Below are 13,673 nucleotides of genomic sequence, written 5' to 3' on the forward strand. Positions count from 1 at the left end.
CTCTCTGGTCTTAGCTTCCTTCTCCATCTCTTTGGAAGTTAGAAGGAAATGATGGTACAGAACAGGAAGTCCTCCCCATCTACCAGTCCCAGGAGTTCATGAGAAGTAATGGCCACGAGCCTGCGGATGAATGAGAGGTGCCTGAGCCTGGAGGCTGACTGTCACTGAGGACAGATGCCCCTCCTGGGCTGGAAGAGCAGAGATTCCCTTGGTGCCATTCGCCTTAACCTGTTTAATCCTCACTTCAGCACTTCTGGGCTTCCCTGGTGGCTCAGTGGTAGAGAATCCAGCTACCAATGCAGGAGATATGGGTTCGATCCCACCATCATGAAGATCCCCTGGAGGAGGAAATGGCAACCCACTCCAGTATTCTTGCCTGGAAAATTCCATGGACAGAGGAGACTGGTGGGCTACAGTGCATGGAGTCACAAAAGAGTCAGACAAAACGTAGTGACTAAACAGCTGAAACAGCACTTTACAGTAGACATTGTCATTCTCATATTACTGATGAAGAATTTGAGGTTCAGAGAGGATGAAAAATTTGGCCAAATATACAGTTTCCAGTGGTCATGTATGGATGTGAGAGTTGGACTGTGAAGAAAGCTGATCGCTGAAGAATTGATGCTTTTGAACTGTGGTCTTGGAGAAGACTCTTGAAAGTCCCTCGGACTGCAAGGAGATCCAACCAGACCATTCTAAAGGAGATCAGTCCTGGGTGTTCATTGGAAGGACTGATGCTGAAGCTGAAACTCCAATACTTTGGCCACCTCATGCGACGAGTTGACTCACTGGAAAAGACTCTGATGCTGGGAGCGATTGGGGGCAAGAGGAGAAGGGGACGACAGAGAATGAGATGGCTGGATGACACCACTGACTCGATGGACATGAGTTTGAGTGAACTCTGGGAGTTGGTGATGGACAGGAAGGCCTGGTGTGCTGTGATTCATGGGGTCACAGAGAGTCGGACATGACTGAACAACTGAACTGAAGTGGCAGAGGCGGAATTTGGCCGGGCTGTCTGGTTCCAAGGCTTGAGGCCAGCCTAGAAGAACAGACCTAGAAATATCCTCCAGGAGCCCTCAGGCCAGACGGGGATCCAGACCTCCTATTTCTCTCACTCTCCCTGAAGCCTTAGAACAAGGGGCCTTTAAAACAGGTCATCACATCCCAGCCCCTCACTTCACAGATCACAGTGCAGAAACCCAGGGAGGAGAAGTCTTGAGGCTGGAGTCAGACTTGGGCTCTTGACTCTCTCTGTGTAGTCTTCCCTCAGCAGAGCTGATACCTATCAAACTGGAGCCACGACTGAGGCCATCCCCAGGTGCCAGGGACCTAGGGAAGTATCCCCATGGTGCCTGTGTGACTAGCTGGCTGGCCTGTTCTGAGGCAGCCACCTGGCATCACCTGAGAGGTGGGAAAGACCTCTGACCCCTAAGGTCCTTGCTGTGGGCCTCTGCATGAGTCACCTCTTAGCTGGAATGGTGAATGCCAGAGTTAACTCACCCGGCAAGGGGAATACCAGGCCATGGGCCTTTCAGCTGTGATCCAGAATGGAGAGGTCTGGGGCCTCAGCAAGGCCCTAGGTACCTGGTGGGTATAGCGAAAGGACAGTGAAGCCTTACATTTCTCCCCTCTAATTCAAAGCGCTTTCAATGTCCAGTTTTTTTCATGGCTCCTTGCAACCCTCAGAAGGTTGCCTGGTAGCACTCAAATCCACATTTGGCAGAGAAGGAAACTTGCTTAGATAATCCCCACCTGCCTACAGGTCCTCCCACCCCTGTGCAGACCCTGCACACCTTGAGGAGAGCCAGGCTTGCAGTCAACAAAACACCATGGGGATGATGAAGTGTGATATCTGAGGCTCCATCATAAAAGACAATGTGGCTTCCATCTTGCTCCCTTGGAACCACTTGCTCTGGAGGAGGCTGGCCGCCATGTTGGGAGGACACCCAAGCAGCCCTGTGCAGCTGAGGCTCCTGGCCACAGCCATGTGAGTGGCTCATCTTGGAAGCCTCTGTCAAGCTTTTCAGATGACTACAGTCCCAGCTGACATTAGATGTTAGAAGATCAGCCTGTCCAGTCTTTTCCCAAATTGCTGAGCCCCAGAAAGAGTGGGATGCAATGCTTGTTATTTTCAGCTCCTAAGGTCTGTGGTACACAGAGATGGATAACTGTAGAGAAAAGAAACAAGGTGCCCACAGTCACACGGGCAGATCAGGACTCCCATTACCAGTGCTTTTTCTCCTGGAGAAATAGGGGCCTAGAGAGAGAGAAGAGAGGGCAGAGAAGCCTTGAAAGTTAGAGGACTGGAGCCCACTTTCAGCCCTGACAATCTCAAGCTGTGTGACCTCAGGCAAGTTACTGAACGACTCTGTGTTTGTTCATCTGTGAAGTGGAGATAGCAATATTGACTTGAATAAAATCTTGCTGCCAGGCTTAAATGTCTGGCCAAGGGCCTGGGTATCCTGCCTGTGGGTATGTGTTGCTGGGGTTCCCCTAGCCAGCTGGGAGCCCCTACTATTTTCTCCCAATGCCAAGGCCTGAACTCCACCACTTCTTACCACCCTCTAAGGGGCCGGAGCTGAGCCACCAGGGTCTAGCTAGTTCTGGGTCTTTAGGAGGGCAGAGCTCTGGGGGCTTGAGTTAAAGCAAGGCAGCTTGACACGAAGGTCCTGCTAGAGAAGCCCCCGAGTGAAGCCCCGCCTTCACCACTGCTCTCAAGAAAGGGACTCAGAGAAGTACATGTGCCAGTCAGAGAAGAAAGGCCCAGGCTTTCTACCCCTCCCTCCGCCCCAACTTTCAGCCTGCTACCTGCCTGCTGCTGCCTGCGACAGAAAGAATCCCTTCATCTGCTGAGGGTATTTTGGGGCCATTTGGGGCTGGGGTTCCCAGCTGTTGGGGAAGTCCCTGCGTTTCCTGAACCGAGTCGGAACCTTGTGTCTTGCTCAGCATCCCTTTGGTGACACAGGTTCCCGGTCCCTTGCAGAGAGCTTCCTGCTGCACCTGCCTCCCACCCCCTTCCTCTGAGATGAGATGGTCCTGGCAGCGCTGTGAACCTTCCTGCCTCCTGCAGGCTTAGGGGCCTGGCTTCCACAGCTCGATCTGGTGGGGCCGCCCCACCCCCTCCACGATCCCACAACAGGACCCGCTGCTATGCCTTGCCTGGGCCCTCGGGACTTCCCCTCCTGCTCTTCAAAGCACTTTCACACGCGTTCATGGGTTCACGAACCATCTGAAACCTACAGAGGACAGGGACTCAGGTCTGGCCGATGCCTGCTCACCAGAGTCCCCCAAGCTGCCATTTTCCTAGGGGGCTGCAATTTCTCCCTTGAATCCCCTGCTCCACCCCCTCCTGGGACCCAGACTATTACCTGGCCACAGATTGTGCCCTTCCCTGGGCTGTCTGGTCATAGGCTGGCAGCCCTGGGCTTGGTTCTGTATTAGGTTTCCCAGGACATCCTGGTGCTCTGGGAGCCCCCAGTTTCCTGGGTCAGATGGATACTCGAATCAGTCATTACAATCATGACACAGTGAGATCAGTTCTAGAATTGAGATACCAAAAAAACGACAGAAACCGCCTTTGTGACTGGGAAGATGGCTGGGGGAGGGGAGGGATCAGTGCCAGGAAAGCTTCAAAGACAGGGTGGTGGCACTGGAGCAGGTTCTGAAGACAGACATGAGTCGGATGGAGGTGCGTCCCAAGCCTTAGGACCAAGTCAGTTGGGGCAGGGCCGTGAGAACCACTGGCTCCGGGGATCCCTGGCTTCATGAATTCACTGCTCTTGTCTCAGTTTCCCACCTGCAGAATGGGCACAAACATTGAATCTTCATGAAGTTTCCCTGAGGATCCAAGGAACAGTCTGAAAACTCTTAGCAAAAAGTAGTGCTCAAAGACAGCTCTTGTTATTACAATAAGTAAATGATGCAATTTGAGAAGTACCCCTCCCACTCTGAGGAGGAGACTTGGTTAAGGGTCCCTTTCTCTCCAAGGAGGGGAAGGACAGGAGGAAGAGACAGGTTTCCACAGCATCACTATAATTATCATTTTTGATGGACTTGTCTTTTTGCTCAGGCTTACAGGTTTTTTTGATGGGTGTGCAGTATTCCATTAAATGTGTAGACCACAGTTTCCTTAACCATTCCCTGTTGTTGTGATTATTAGGGTATTTCCAAGATTTACAAATAATGGTTTAAGAAAAGTGACTGTGTTTATAGTTTTCTTTTTTATTTTTATAGTACAACTATTATCTTAGTCTTTCTTTACTAGAATTAAATTACTGAGCCAAAAGTTGTAAACTTTTTTTGGGGACGGTGGCTTTTGTTAAAGCATTGCCATATTGCTTTCTGAAAGAAGTTGTAACATTTACTAGCAGAATATGAATGTGTATTCTGGTTTCACCACAACTTTGGGGTTGGACTTTACCAAAGTTGTTTTTATAAAGGAGGAAAAAAAAAACCCTGATGACTTAATAAGTCTAAAAAAGTATCCAAATTTGCCTTAATTTGCATCTCTTCAATTGCTAGAAAGGTGGAATTTTCAAGCTTGTAATTAACGTTCATTCGTGTTTCCCTGAATGTCAGCTGTTTTGATGTTATTATTTGTGCATGTGTGTTTCAGTCAGTCAGTTCAGTCGCTCAGTCGTGTCCGACTCTTTGCGACCCCATGAATCACAGCACACCAGGCCTCCCTGTCCATCACCAACTCCCGGAGTTCACTCAAACTCATGTCCATTGAGTCGGTGATGCCATCCAGCCATCTCATTCTCTCTAGTCCCCGTCTCCTCCCACCCCCAATCCCTCCCAGCATCAGAGTCTTTTCCAGTGAGTCAACTCGTCACATGAGGTGGCCAAAGTATTGCAGTTTCAGCTTTAGCATCAGTCCTTCCAATGAACACCCAGGATTGATCTCCTTTAGAATAGTCTGGTTGGATCTCCTTGCAGTCCAAGGGACTCTCAAGAGTCTTCTCCAACACCACAGTTCAAAAGCATCAATTCTTCAGCGATCAGCTTTCTTCACAGTCCAACTCTCATTTACTCAGAGCACCAACTCTTCTACATAGTGAGTTCTGGACTGAGGAGCAGGCGTTCTGGGTTGCTCCTGCGCTTGCCTGGTTCTGTGAATGTCATGGGGTCACTTTCATAATATCTTCAGTTCAGTTCAGTTCAGTCGCTCAGTTGTGTCCGACTCTTTGCAACCCCATGAATCACAGCACGCCAGGCCTCCCTGTCCATCACCAACTCCCGGAGTTCACTCAAACTCATGTCCATCAAGTCGGTGATGCCATCCAGCCATCTCATTCTGTTGTCCCCGTCTCCTCCCACCCCCAATCCCTCCCAGCATCAGACTCTTTTCCAGTGAGTCTGACTTAATCGTTTAACACAATCCCAGCTCAAACATCCCAGGACACTGGGCCCAGTGTATCTGGGGAGAGCCCAGAAGTGGGTCTCCAGGGGGCATGCACAGTATAGGCATTTTTAAAGGGGAATCCAGGAGTTCAAGGAGGGTTGTGAGGACTTTGTTGGGAGAGTGCTGATGGGAGATGACTGTCGGTGGGCCAAGGAGATGAAGGTATTTCTGGAAGACCTTATGCCTTGCAACACAGACCAAGATACAGAATCCTGAGGCATTCTGGGCTCAGGGAAAACAACTGGCCATCTTTAATCAGAGCACCTAGGACCAGATGACTGTTGCTGAGCTTTGGTTTCCATTTCTGAAAAAACAAACAAACAAACACAAGAACAAGCAAATGGACCCTTGACCTACAACCTACCCAGTGGATGTGCAACCAGTATGTACAGAACATAGAATGAAAGTAGGAGAAGCCTTGGGATGGAGAAGCCCTGGAAGGGAAAATCAACTGCTACAAATGAGAACTTAATCCGAATGAGGTTTGCACAGTATTTCTTTTAGGGAAGAGTGCTAGGCTCCTCCTCTAGGCAGAAAACTCTCAGGGGGCAGGGAAACACCTGTGGTTTGATAACTGAATGTCTATTCTTTTCTCCATCAGTCCCTCCAACCGTCAGTCTGTCTAAATAGCCACCTATACCCCCACAACCCACCCTCCCACTCAGCCACGCATCCACCCATCCTCCCACCCACGCATCTGCCCATCCATCCTTCTACTGATTCATTTCCCAGCGAACATTTATGAATGGTGGTGAACGGTTAGCGGTGGCTTTCTCTGCAGCTTCCAGCGCTCCTTTCCAAAGAATTCCCAGATCAGGAGAGAAGGTCTGGGTTGATTAGAGTGTCCAGAGCAGGAGCCTATCGGGTTTCACCCTTCTCTGGGTTGGGGTGGGACGATTGAGACCCACTGGGGCTTCCCAATCTCCTGAGTCTCTATCCCCACCCCCCAGCCTGGGGCGGGAGCCACTTTCCCCGCCCCTCAGCCCAGCTGGGCTGGGCAACACCCCCCACCCTGAAGCAGCAGGACGCCCCGGTTCTGTCAAATCCGGGGCAGGCCATTCAAACAGCAAAAGGCGAGTGTGGCTTTCCTGAGTCATCTCTGCACGTGTGTTCTCCCATTTGTCTTGACCGCTAAGTAGCTGCGTTCCTGGAAACAGGAACTGGGTACCTAGTGCGCCTCGGGTGGTGGTGGAAGGGAAAGGTTAAGGCTGAAACTTCGGAGAAGGAGCATCCTCTTTTGAAGTGACTTCGCAGCGTGCGGTTGGGGCCTGCGAGGTGCGCCGAGGGTCTGCGAGGTCCGCCCGCGCTTGCGCGGCTCCTGGTCTCTGGCACCACACGTGGGCGCAGCGCGCCACCCAGGCTGAGCTGGTGGGCGCGGGCTGCGAGCCCAGTCCTCCGCCCCGGCCCCGGGATGCGCGCCCTCCGCGCTGTGCTTGGTCTGTTGCTCCTGGGGGCGCTCCGAGCCTTCCCGCAGGTAAGAGGGAGACACCGGACAGTGTAGGGCTGGTGGGTGGGACGAAGACGAGAACAGGGGCGCGCCACTCCTCATTCCCTGATCAGGCGGGGTGAGGGGCCACAGGTGATAATGGGGGGGGGGGTCGAATCTGCAAGTATTCATAGGTGGGCGGTTGGCTGACAGGCTAGTGGGGGCGTTTTCTCCCACCCTCCCAGGGTTCTAGGATGATTCATTCATTCGTTCATTTAATATAAATGAGCAGAGGAGACTGCCTGCAGGAGATGGGTTGTTTGTGAGTGGGGGTCCTGGGTAGATCAAGTGAGGGCTGTGCGGGTCTGGGCAGGATAGGTGGGTGTCTCCTTTGACCAGAAGAGGTTGGTATTCAGTCTCTTTTGGGTCTAGAAAGGGAGGGAGAGTTGGGTGTGGGTCAGAAGCAGGGTGAGGGGGTCAGACCAGCCAGATCAGCTTTCCCTGCCCTTGTCCAGCCAACCAACTCGTGTGGATTACTCACTCTGGAGCATGTGGTGGGTGTCCATCCCTGGAAAAAGGTCAGCAGTGGAGAGGCCGTCTGTTGTGGGAGGCCCCAGTACTGAATTTGGGGACTGCTTTAGGAAAATTGAGTACTTACCGGTGGCCAGCGCCCAGGGAGGCATGAGGTGGGGGCCGCCTAAGCACCGAGTGCAGGGTCTGAGGATGAGACAGAGGTCCTAGTGGACTTCTGCATGGAACACAGGAGGTGTTGGTGAGTGCATGCTGTATATTGGTACAGAGGGCAGAGGCAGAAGCAACAACAGTGTGTTGGGGGAGGGGCGAGCCCCCACTTTAATGGGCATCAGGCGGAAGGAGAGAGTGTGTAGGTGGGAAAGTGCACAAGCTGCCCCCTTCGATCTTCAGTAGGGCAATGTGAAACATTTCTCCTCCGCCACACACACACACACACATCAGAGGGCAGGGGCATGCAGCTGACAGCATTATACGTTATGGTAGCCAGAGACCCTGGCTAGAGAACCCCCTCCCAGCCCTCCAAGCCCTCTGCTGATGACCTGGGGGAGGGTGAAAGTCTGGGGCGTTAAGGTCTTGTGGAGATAAAGGGAAGGAAGGACTATGAGAAGGGCTGGGGGAGGTTGCTGGCAATTTGTGGTTGGCACTCATGTCTTCCTTTTCTATAAAATGAAATCACCCTTTAAATTAAAAAATAATAGGTATTTAATTACACAAGGGATAAATGAATATATCCTCAATGCAAAAAAAAAAAAAAAAGCATACTGTTCATGGGGTACTCTTGGCAAGAAACTGGAGTGATTTGCCATTTTCTCCTCCAGTGGACTGTGTTTTGTCAGAACTCTTCACTATGACCCGTCCATCTTGGGTAGCCCTGCAAGGCTTGGCTCATAGCTTCATTGAGTTGTACAAGCCCCTTTGCCATGACCAGGCTGTGATCCATGAAGGGAAAATCTTACAGATAAAGCTAAATTATTGGGCATCTTCTTATCCTGATTCCTTTGAATAGGTAGCCACCATTATGTCTTTGGTGTTTCCTCTGCTAGCTGTGTATGTGTGCTAAGTAACTTCAGTCATATCCAACTCTTTGTGACTCCATGGAATGTAGCTGGCCAGGCTCCTCTGTCCATGGGATTCTCTAGGCAAGAGAATCCACTCAGTACTAGAATGGGTTGCTATGCCCTCCTCCAGGGGATCTTCCCGACCCAGGGATTAAACCCAAGTCTCTTAGGTCTCCTGCATTGCCAGGTGGGTTCTTTACCACTAGTGCCACCAGAGTTTTATAAATGCATGTCACCATTTTATCTATTTTATAAAAAATATCAGGTTTCCCATATACTATACCATAGGGAACATTTTGCTCTTTCTTCATCTGGCTTTGACCATGTCTGCAGTGTGTCTTGGAGAGCTTTCCATGTGAATACTTACAGACCCTCCACTTATCTTTCAAAATGGCATCTAGTATTCTACCAAAAGGGTAGGGGGTTCCATAGTTTATTAATGTGTGTCCCTGATGGATGGGTAGTAAGGTTTCCATAATTGTTTTTTGTTTGTTTGCTTGCCGTTGCAACATACAGCCCCATGTGGATGCTTTGGGGAACGTGTGTGCTTCTTACTCAGAGAAGAAGCTGAGAAGAGTGTATTGAGGCACAGGGTGAAAATGCATTCAAATGAAAAGATGCCACAGAATTGCCTCCCAAGGTGACTAGACACTTTGCTCTCCCACCAGCAGGGTTTGAGAGTAGAGTAGTGACTTCCCCACATCCCAACCGACTTTTGATCTTATCAGAGTTTTTATTTCTGTCAGTGTGACCGGTGAAGAGGGCCATATCCTTGCTGTGTTCATTTGCATTTCCCGCCGACCCAGGAGGCTGAGTGTCCCTGGTCTGTCGGGGACTCAAACATGGGTCATTTCTGGGCAGGATTTGGGGCGCCAGTAGGGGCAGGGCTGCCTGCCCATCTCAGTACTCCCCGCACCTTCTAGCCTTCCTCCACCTCTATTGCCCCAATAAAAACTTGGAAAGTTCATTATTTAAAAGGGCTTGAATCAGGGCTCAAACATTAAAGTCCTTTTTTTCTTTGCCCTCTTGTTTTATGAGACCCCTTCATTTTGTGGTTGGATCTCTGAGGCAAGAAGGCTTTCTTGCTGTGTGTCACCTTCTGAGAAAAAAATTTAGCCTCTCTGATGCTTCACCCTAAGGTTTCCCCACATGCGATTTTGTAACATGATCCAGGATTATTCTGGTGAGAGTAAAATTCATTACCCGGAAAGCCTCCCCAACTTCTCTATCCTTTCATCCAGGTGTCAGGGGAGGGGGGCGGGGGGCAGGGAGGCCCAAGGCCTTTTCAGGAGCTCTGAGGCTGCAGCCAGCCTCCTTCCTAGACTGTACCTCACCATTCCAGCTCCTTTGGACCTCTGCGCTGACTTAGCCATCCTCCTAAGGCAGGTTCTCCCGCCTCCCATTGGGGTTTCCAGAGTTCAGCTCGGACCCCGTGGAGGGGGTGCTGACCCGGATGTACCCGCAGGAGGGGGTGCAGGACATACTTTCTGGTTTTGTCTTGGCAAGGGCTGCACCAGTTCTGCCTGGGGGGCAGAAGTCCACTCTCTACCAGGAGGAGGGGAGCTGGAGAGGGGGTCCCTGATGTGAAGAGGTGGAAGGAGATGCCAGCTGGTCTTCCTCAGAAGGAGGCCTGGGCTGACAGGAGATGGTGGGGGAGCTTTACTCAGCTCGAGAGCCATCAGTGCTGGGAGAAGGGGAGCGTTTACTGTAAGTTTCTGCTTCTGCTCCCACTCATATCTGACCTCGCCTCGTTTCTTGAGTTGTGATTCATGCTTAGGCTTGTGCACACCTTCCTCAACCCTCCCTTCACCTCAAGGAACATTATTAGAAGGAAAATGAAGCCGAGGGATGTCTGAGTCTGGGGAGCCCCGGAAGGCTTGAGGGTCCTTGGCACGGTTGGTTAGTTAAGTCCAGCTTGGACCGCATGTGGTCTTCTTGGGTCCATGGTGCCCTGACCCTGCTGGTGGCTTGTCTGGGACCACGGTCCCCATTTTCCAAACAAGGATGTGGAGGCTCAGAGGCAGGGGAGGGTCTTGCCCACAGTCTCAGGACTGGTCAAGGTCAAAGTAGGACCAGAGCCCCAGACGCTATGGACAGACGGTTCAAAAAGGCAGCTCCAGGCAAAGCTGTTCCTCCAGCTTTGCTCTCTCTTCCCCTTCCTGCCAGGGGCTGTTGGGATGAGGGGAGGAGCTCTTCATTCTAGAGTCTTCGCTGCCTAGCATTGAGAACCTAGGCATTCTCAGTGGCCTTGCTGGTGGAGAGGGTCTTTAATATGCCAATCAGTCCAATTACCCAATAAGTGCCTAACTCTTCAGGCCCATCCAAGTATTCACTCATTCAGGAAAATCTTAAAGAAACAGCTTCTCGGTGCCAGGCCTGGCTCCAGGGCTTTTGTCCCAGGCTGTTCCCAGGAATCACTCAGCTTCTCATGGGCCTCCAGGGACAGGGTGCTCCCTTTCTTCCTCCCCAGGCACCTTTTGCCACCCCGGGTCACTCTGGCATCGAGAAGGTCTCTAGGGTAAGCTGAAGTCTATCTCTCTGAAGTGCTTGCCAGTCGATCCTGGTTCTGGAAGCTGGGGCTATGTAACCAAGATGTGTCCACATTTCTCAGAAATTTCTTCCAGTGAGATGAAGACTGCAACCGTGGCCTCTGAGGTCTCCTGGTCAGTCACTCCACCCGGGCCTCCACCATGTATTTCTCACATGGTATGGGCCCCAAGCCCGCTTTTAGCAATTCATCCATCCCACTAATATTTATAGTCAATCCTAAAAGAAAACCCTGAATATTCACTGAAAGGACTGATGCTGAAGCTCCAATAATTTGGTCACCTGGTGCAAAGAGCTGATTCACTGGAAGAGACCCTGATGCTGGGAAAGACTGAAGGCAAAAGGAGAAGGGGGCAGCAGAGGATTGAATGGTTAGATAGCATCACCAGCTCGATGGACATGAATCTGAGCAAACTCCGGGAGACAGTGAAGGACAGGGAAGCCTGGTGTGCTGCAGCCCGTGGGGTCACAAAGAGTCAGACATGGCTCAGCGGCTGAACAACTGTATGCCAGGGAGTGTTCTGGATGCCGCAGGTGCCTCTGGGTCAGCTCCACAGGTCTCTGCCTCATGGAACTAACATTCCATCAGACTGACAATGACCAGACAGTACCCCTTGCAGTGGAGAGAATTCTAACCTTTTCGAGTGAGAAGGGCAGCTACCCCAGGTGGGGAAGACGGGACGGTCTCTCCCTAGGAGGTGGGGACACATGCAGGAGTGAAAGTTGGAGGAACAGGATGGAGGCCACGTGTGTGGCAGGGGATGGCGTGGGAGGTAGTGGGGAAGTCGGGGATAACACACACCTCGGTCTGTGGCTGGAGGGTTTTGCGGGGTGGAGGAATGACATTGCATACATTTTAAAGTTCCTTCTGTCTGCTGGGGGTGGAGCGGGAGCCAGGCTGTTGCTGTGGGCCAGGGGAGGGCTGAGTGGAGACGTGAAAACAGAAATGTACTTTGGAGTTAGAATCCATAGGACCCACAGATGGATTGGGTGTGAGGGCAGAGGGCAAGATGGGAATGGGGGGGGTCTTGTCCAGATTTGCGGGCTCCATACCTGGTTGAGTGGTGGTATTGTTTATGGAGGTGGGCAAACTGGACATGGACAGAAGAATGTTTTGCAGAAAAGCAGGAGTTCTGTTTTGCCCACATCTGAGCGTCAAGTGGGGGTTGAGGGTTGGAATCAGGAGCTCTCTGCAGAGCTCAGGCCCCTGATGTGGGGCTCTGGCACCAGAGACGATTTCATAGTTCCCAGTGTTGCCTGGGCTCCAGGGGCCTGGGAGCATCAACATTCCCTCCGTGGAGCCACCCTGCTTCTCTACTGATGTGGGCTAAGATCCCACATCTTTTAGGGGCCACTATGTTGGTTCATCCCAACCCAAAGGTAGGATCTTCCATTTGTCTTGTTAGCTGCTCAGTCGTGTCTGACTCTTTTGTGACCCCTATGGACTGTAGCCCGCCAGGCTACTCTGTCCATGGGATTCTCCAGGCAAGAATACTGGAGTGGATTGCCATTTCCTCCTCCATGGGATCTTTCCCACCCAGGGGTTCAACCTGGGTCTCTTGTAGGGCAGGCAGATTCTTTACTGTCTGAGCTACCAGGGAAGCCCATTCATCTTGGTTACTTTATTTTTTGACTGCTCTGTGTGGCATCTGGAATCTTAGTTCCCCTACCAGGGATCAAACTTGGCACCTCCTGCAGTGGAAGCGATGGACACTTAAGTTGTTTTTGTAGGATGTGGCATTTTTGAAGATCATTATTTCACCTACTGCGTACTTCATGTCATCTTTTTAAAAACTGAAGTATAGTCGGCATACTATATTTTATTAGTTCCAGGTATACAACATAGTGAGGGCTTCTCTGAGAGCTCAGCTGGTAAACAGTCCACCTGCAATGCGGGAGACCTGGGTTTGATCTCTGGGTTGGAAAGATCCCCTGGAGAAGGGAAAGCTACCCACTCCAGTATTCAGGCCTGGAGAATTCCATGGACTACATAGTCCATGGGGTCACAAAGAGTTGGACACGACTGAGCGACTTTCACTTCACTTCATGCAACATAGTGATTTGACATTTATATACGTTATGAATCGAGCATCACAATGTCTAGTAACCATCTGTCTCCAATATTACAATATTATTGACATATATTGACAATATATTCCCTATGCTGTACATTACATCCATGTGGCTTATTAATTTTATAACTGGAAGTTTGTACTTTTTAATCCCCTTCACCTATTTTACTCAAACTCCTAACCTGTCAAGTCTTTTTTTGGGAGACAACAGAGCATCATGTTTGGGCTTCCCTGATGGCTCCGTGGATAGAGAATCTACCTGCAATGCAGGAGACCCAGGAGACGCAGGTTCGATCTCTGGGTCAGGAAGATCCCCTGGAAAAGGAAATGGCAACCCACTCCAGTGTTCTTGCCTGGAAAATCCCATGGACAGAAGAGCCTAGTGGGCTACAGTCCATGGGGTCACAAAGAGTCACTACGCACACACACACACCGAGCATCATGGCTAAGGGTCAGCCTGCCAAGTTTATATTCTACTTCTGACACTTACCACGTGATGCTCTTGGGCAGGGTAAGTCATTCATCTGGGCCTCAACTTCCCCATCTGTAGAATGGGGATGATCATAGTAGCTATCTTGTAAGACTGTTGGAAGATTATACGGGATAGTAGAGGAGAGATGCTGAGAGCA

General features: G+C 51.0%; 1 protein-coding gene across 1 annotated transcript in view; it reads left to right on the forward strand.

Moving 5' to 3' along the window:
* The first annotated feature begins 6,451 nt into the window (after positions 1 to 6,451).
* TNFRSF8 (TNF receptor superfamily member 8) overlaps positions 6,452 to 13,673 on the forward strand; it is a 72,318-nt gene continuing 65,096 nt past the window's right edge. Inside the window, exon 1 of the mRNA XM_055419608.2 lies at positions 6,452 to 6,881. Coding sequence (XP_055275583.2) covers positions 6,819 to 6,881 — 63 coding nt within the window. The 5' untranslated portion in view covers positions 6,452 to 6,818. The remainder of the gene's footprint in view (positions 6,882 to 13,673) is intronic.

This window comes from Moschus berezovskii, chromosome 17, assembly GCF_049115385.1.
Source record: "Moschus berezovskii isolate FMDL1 chromosome 17, NW_MosBer_1.0, whole genome shotgun sequence".
Taxonomy (NCBI): Eukaryota; Metazoa; Chordata; class Mammalia; order Artiodactyla; family Moschidae; genus Moschus; species Moschus berezovskii.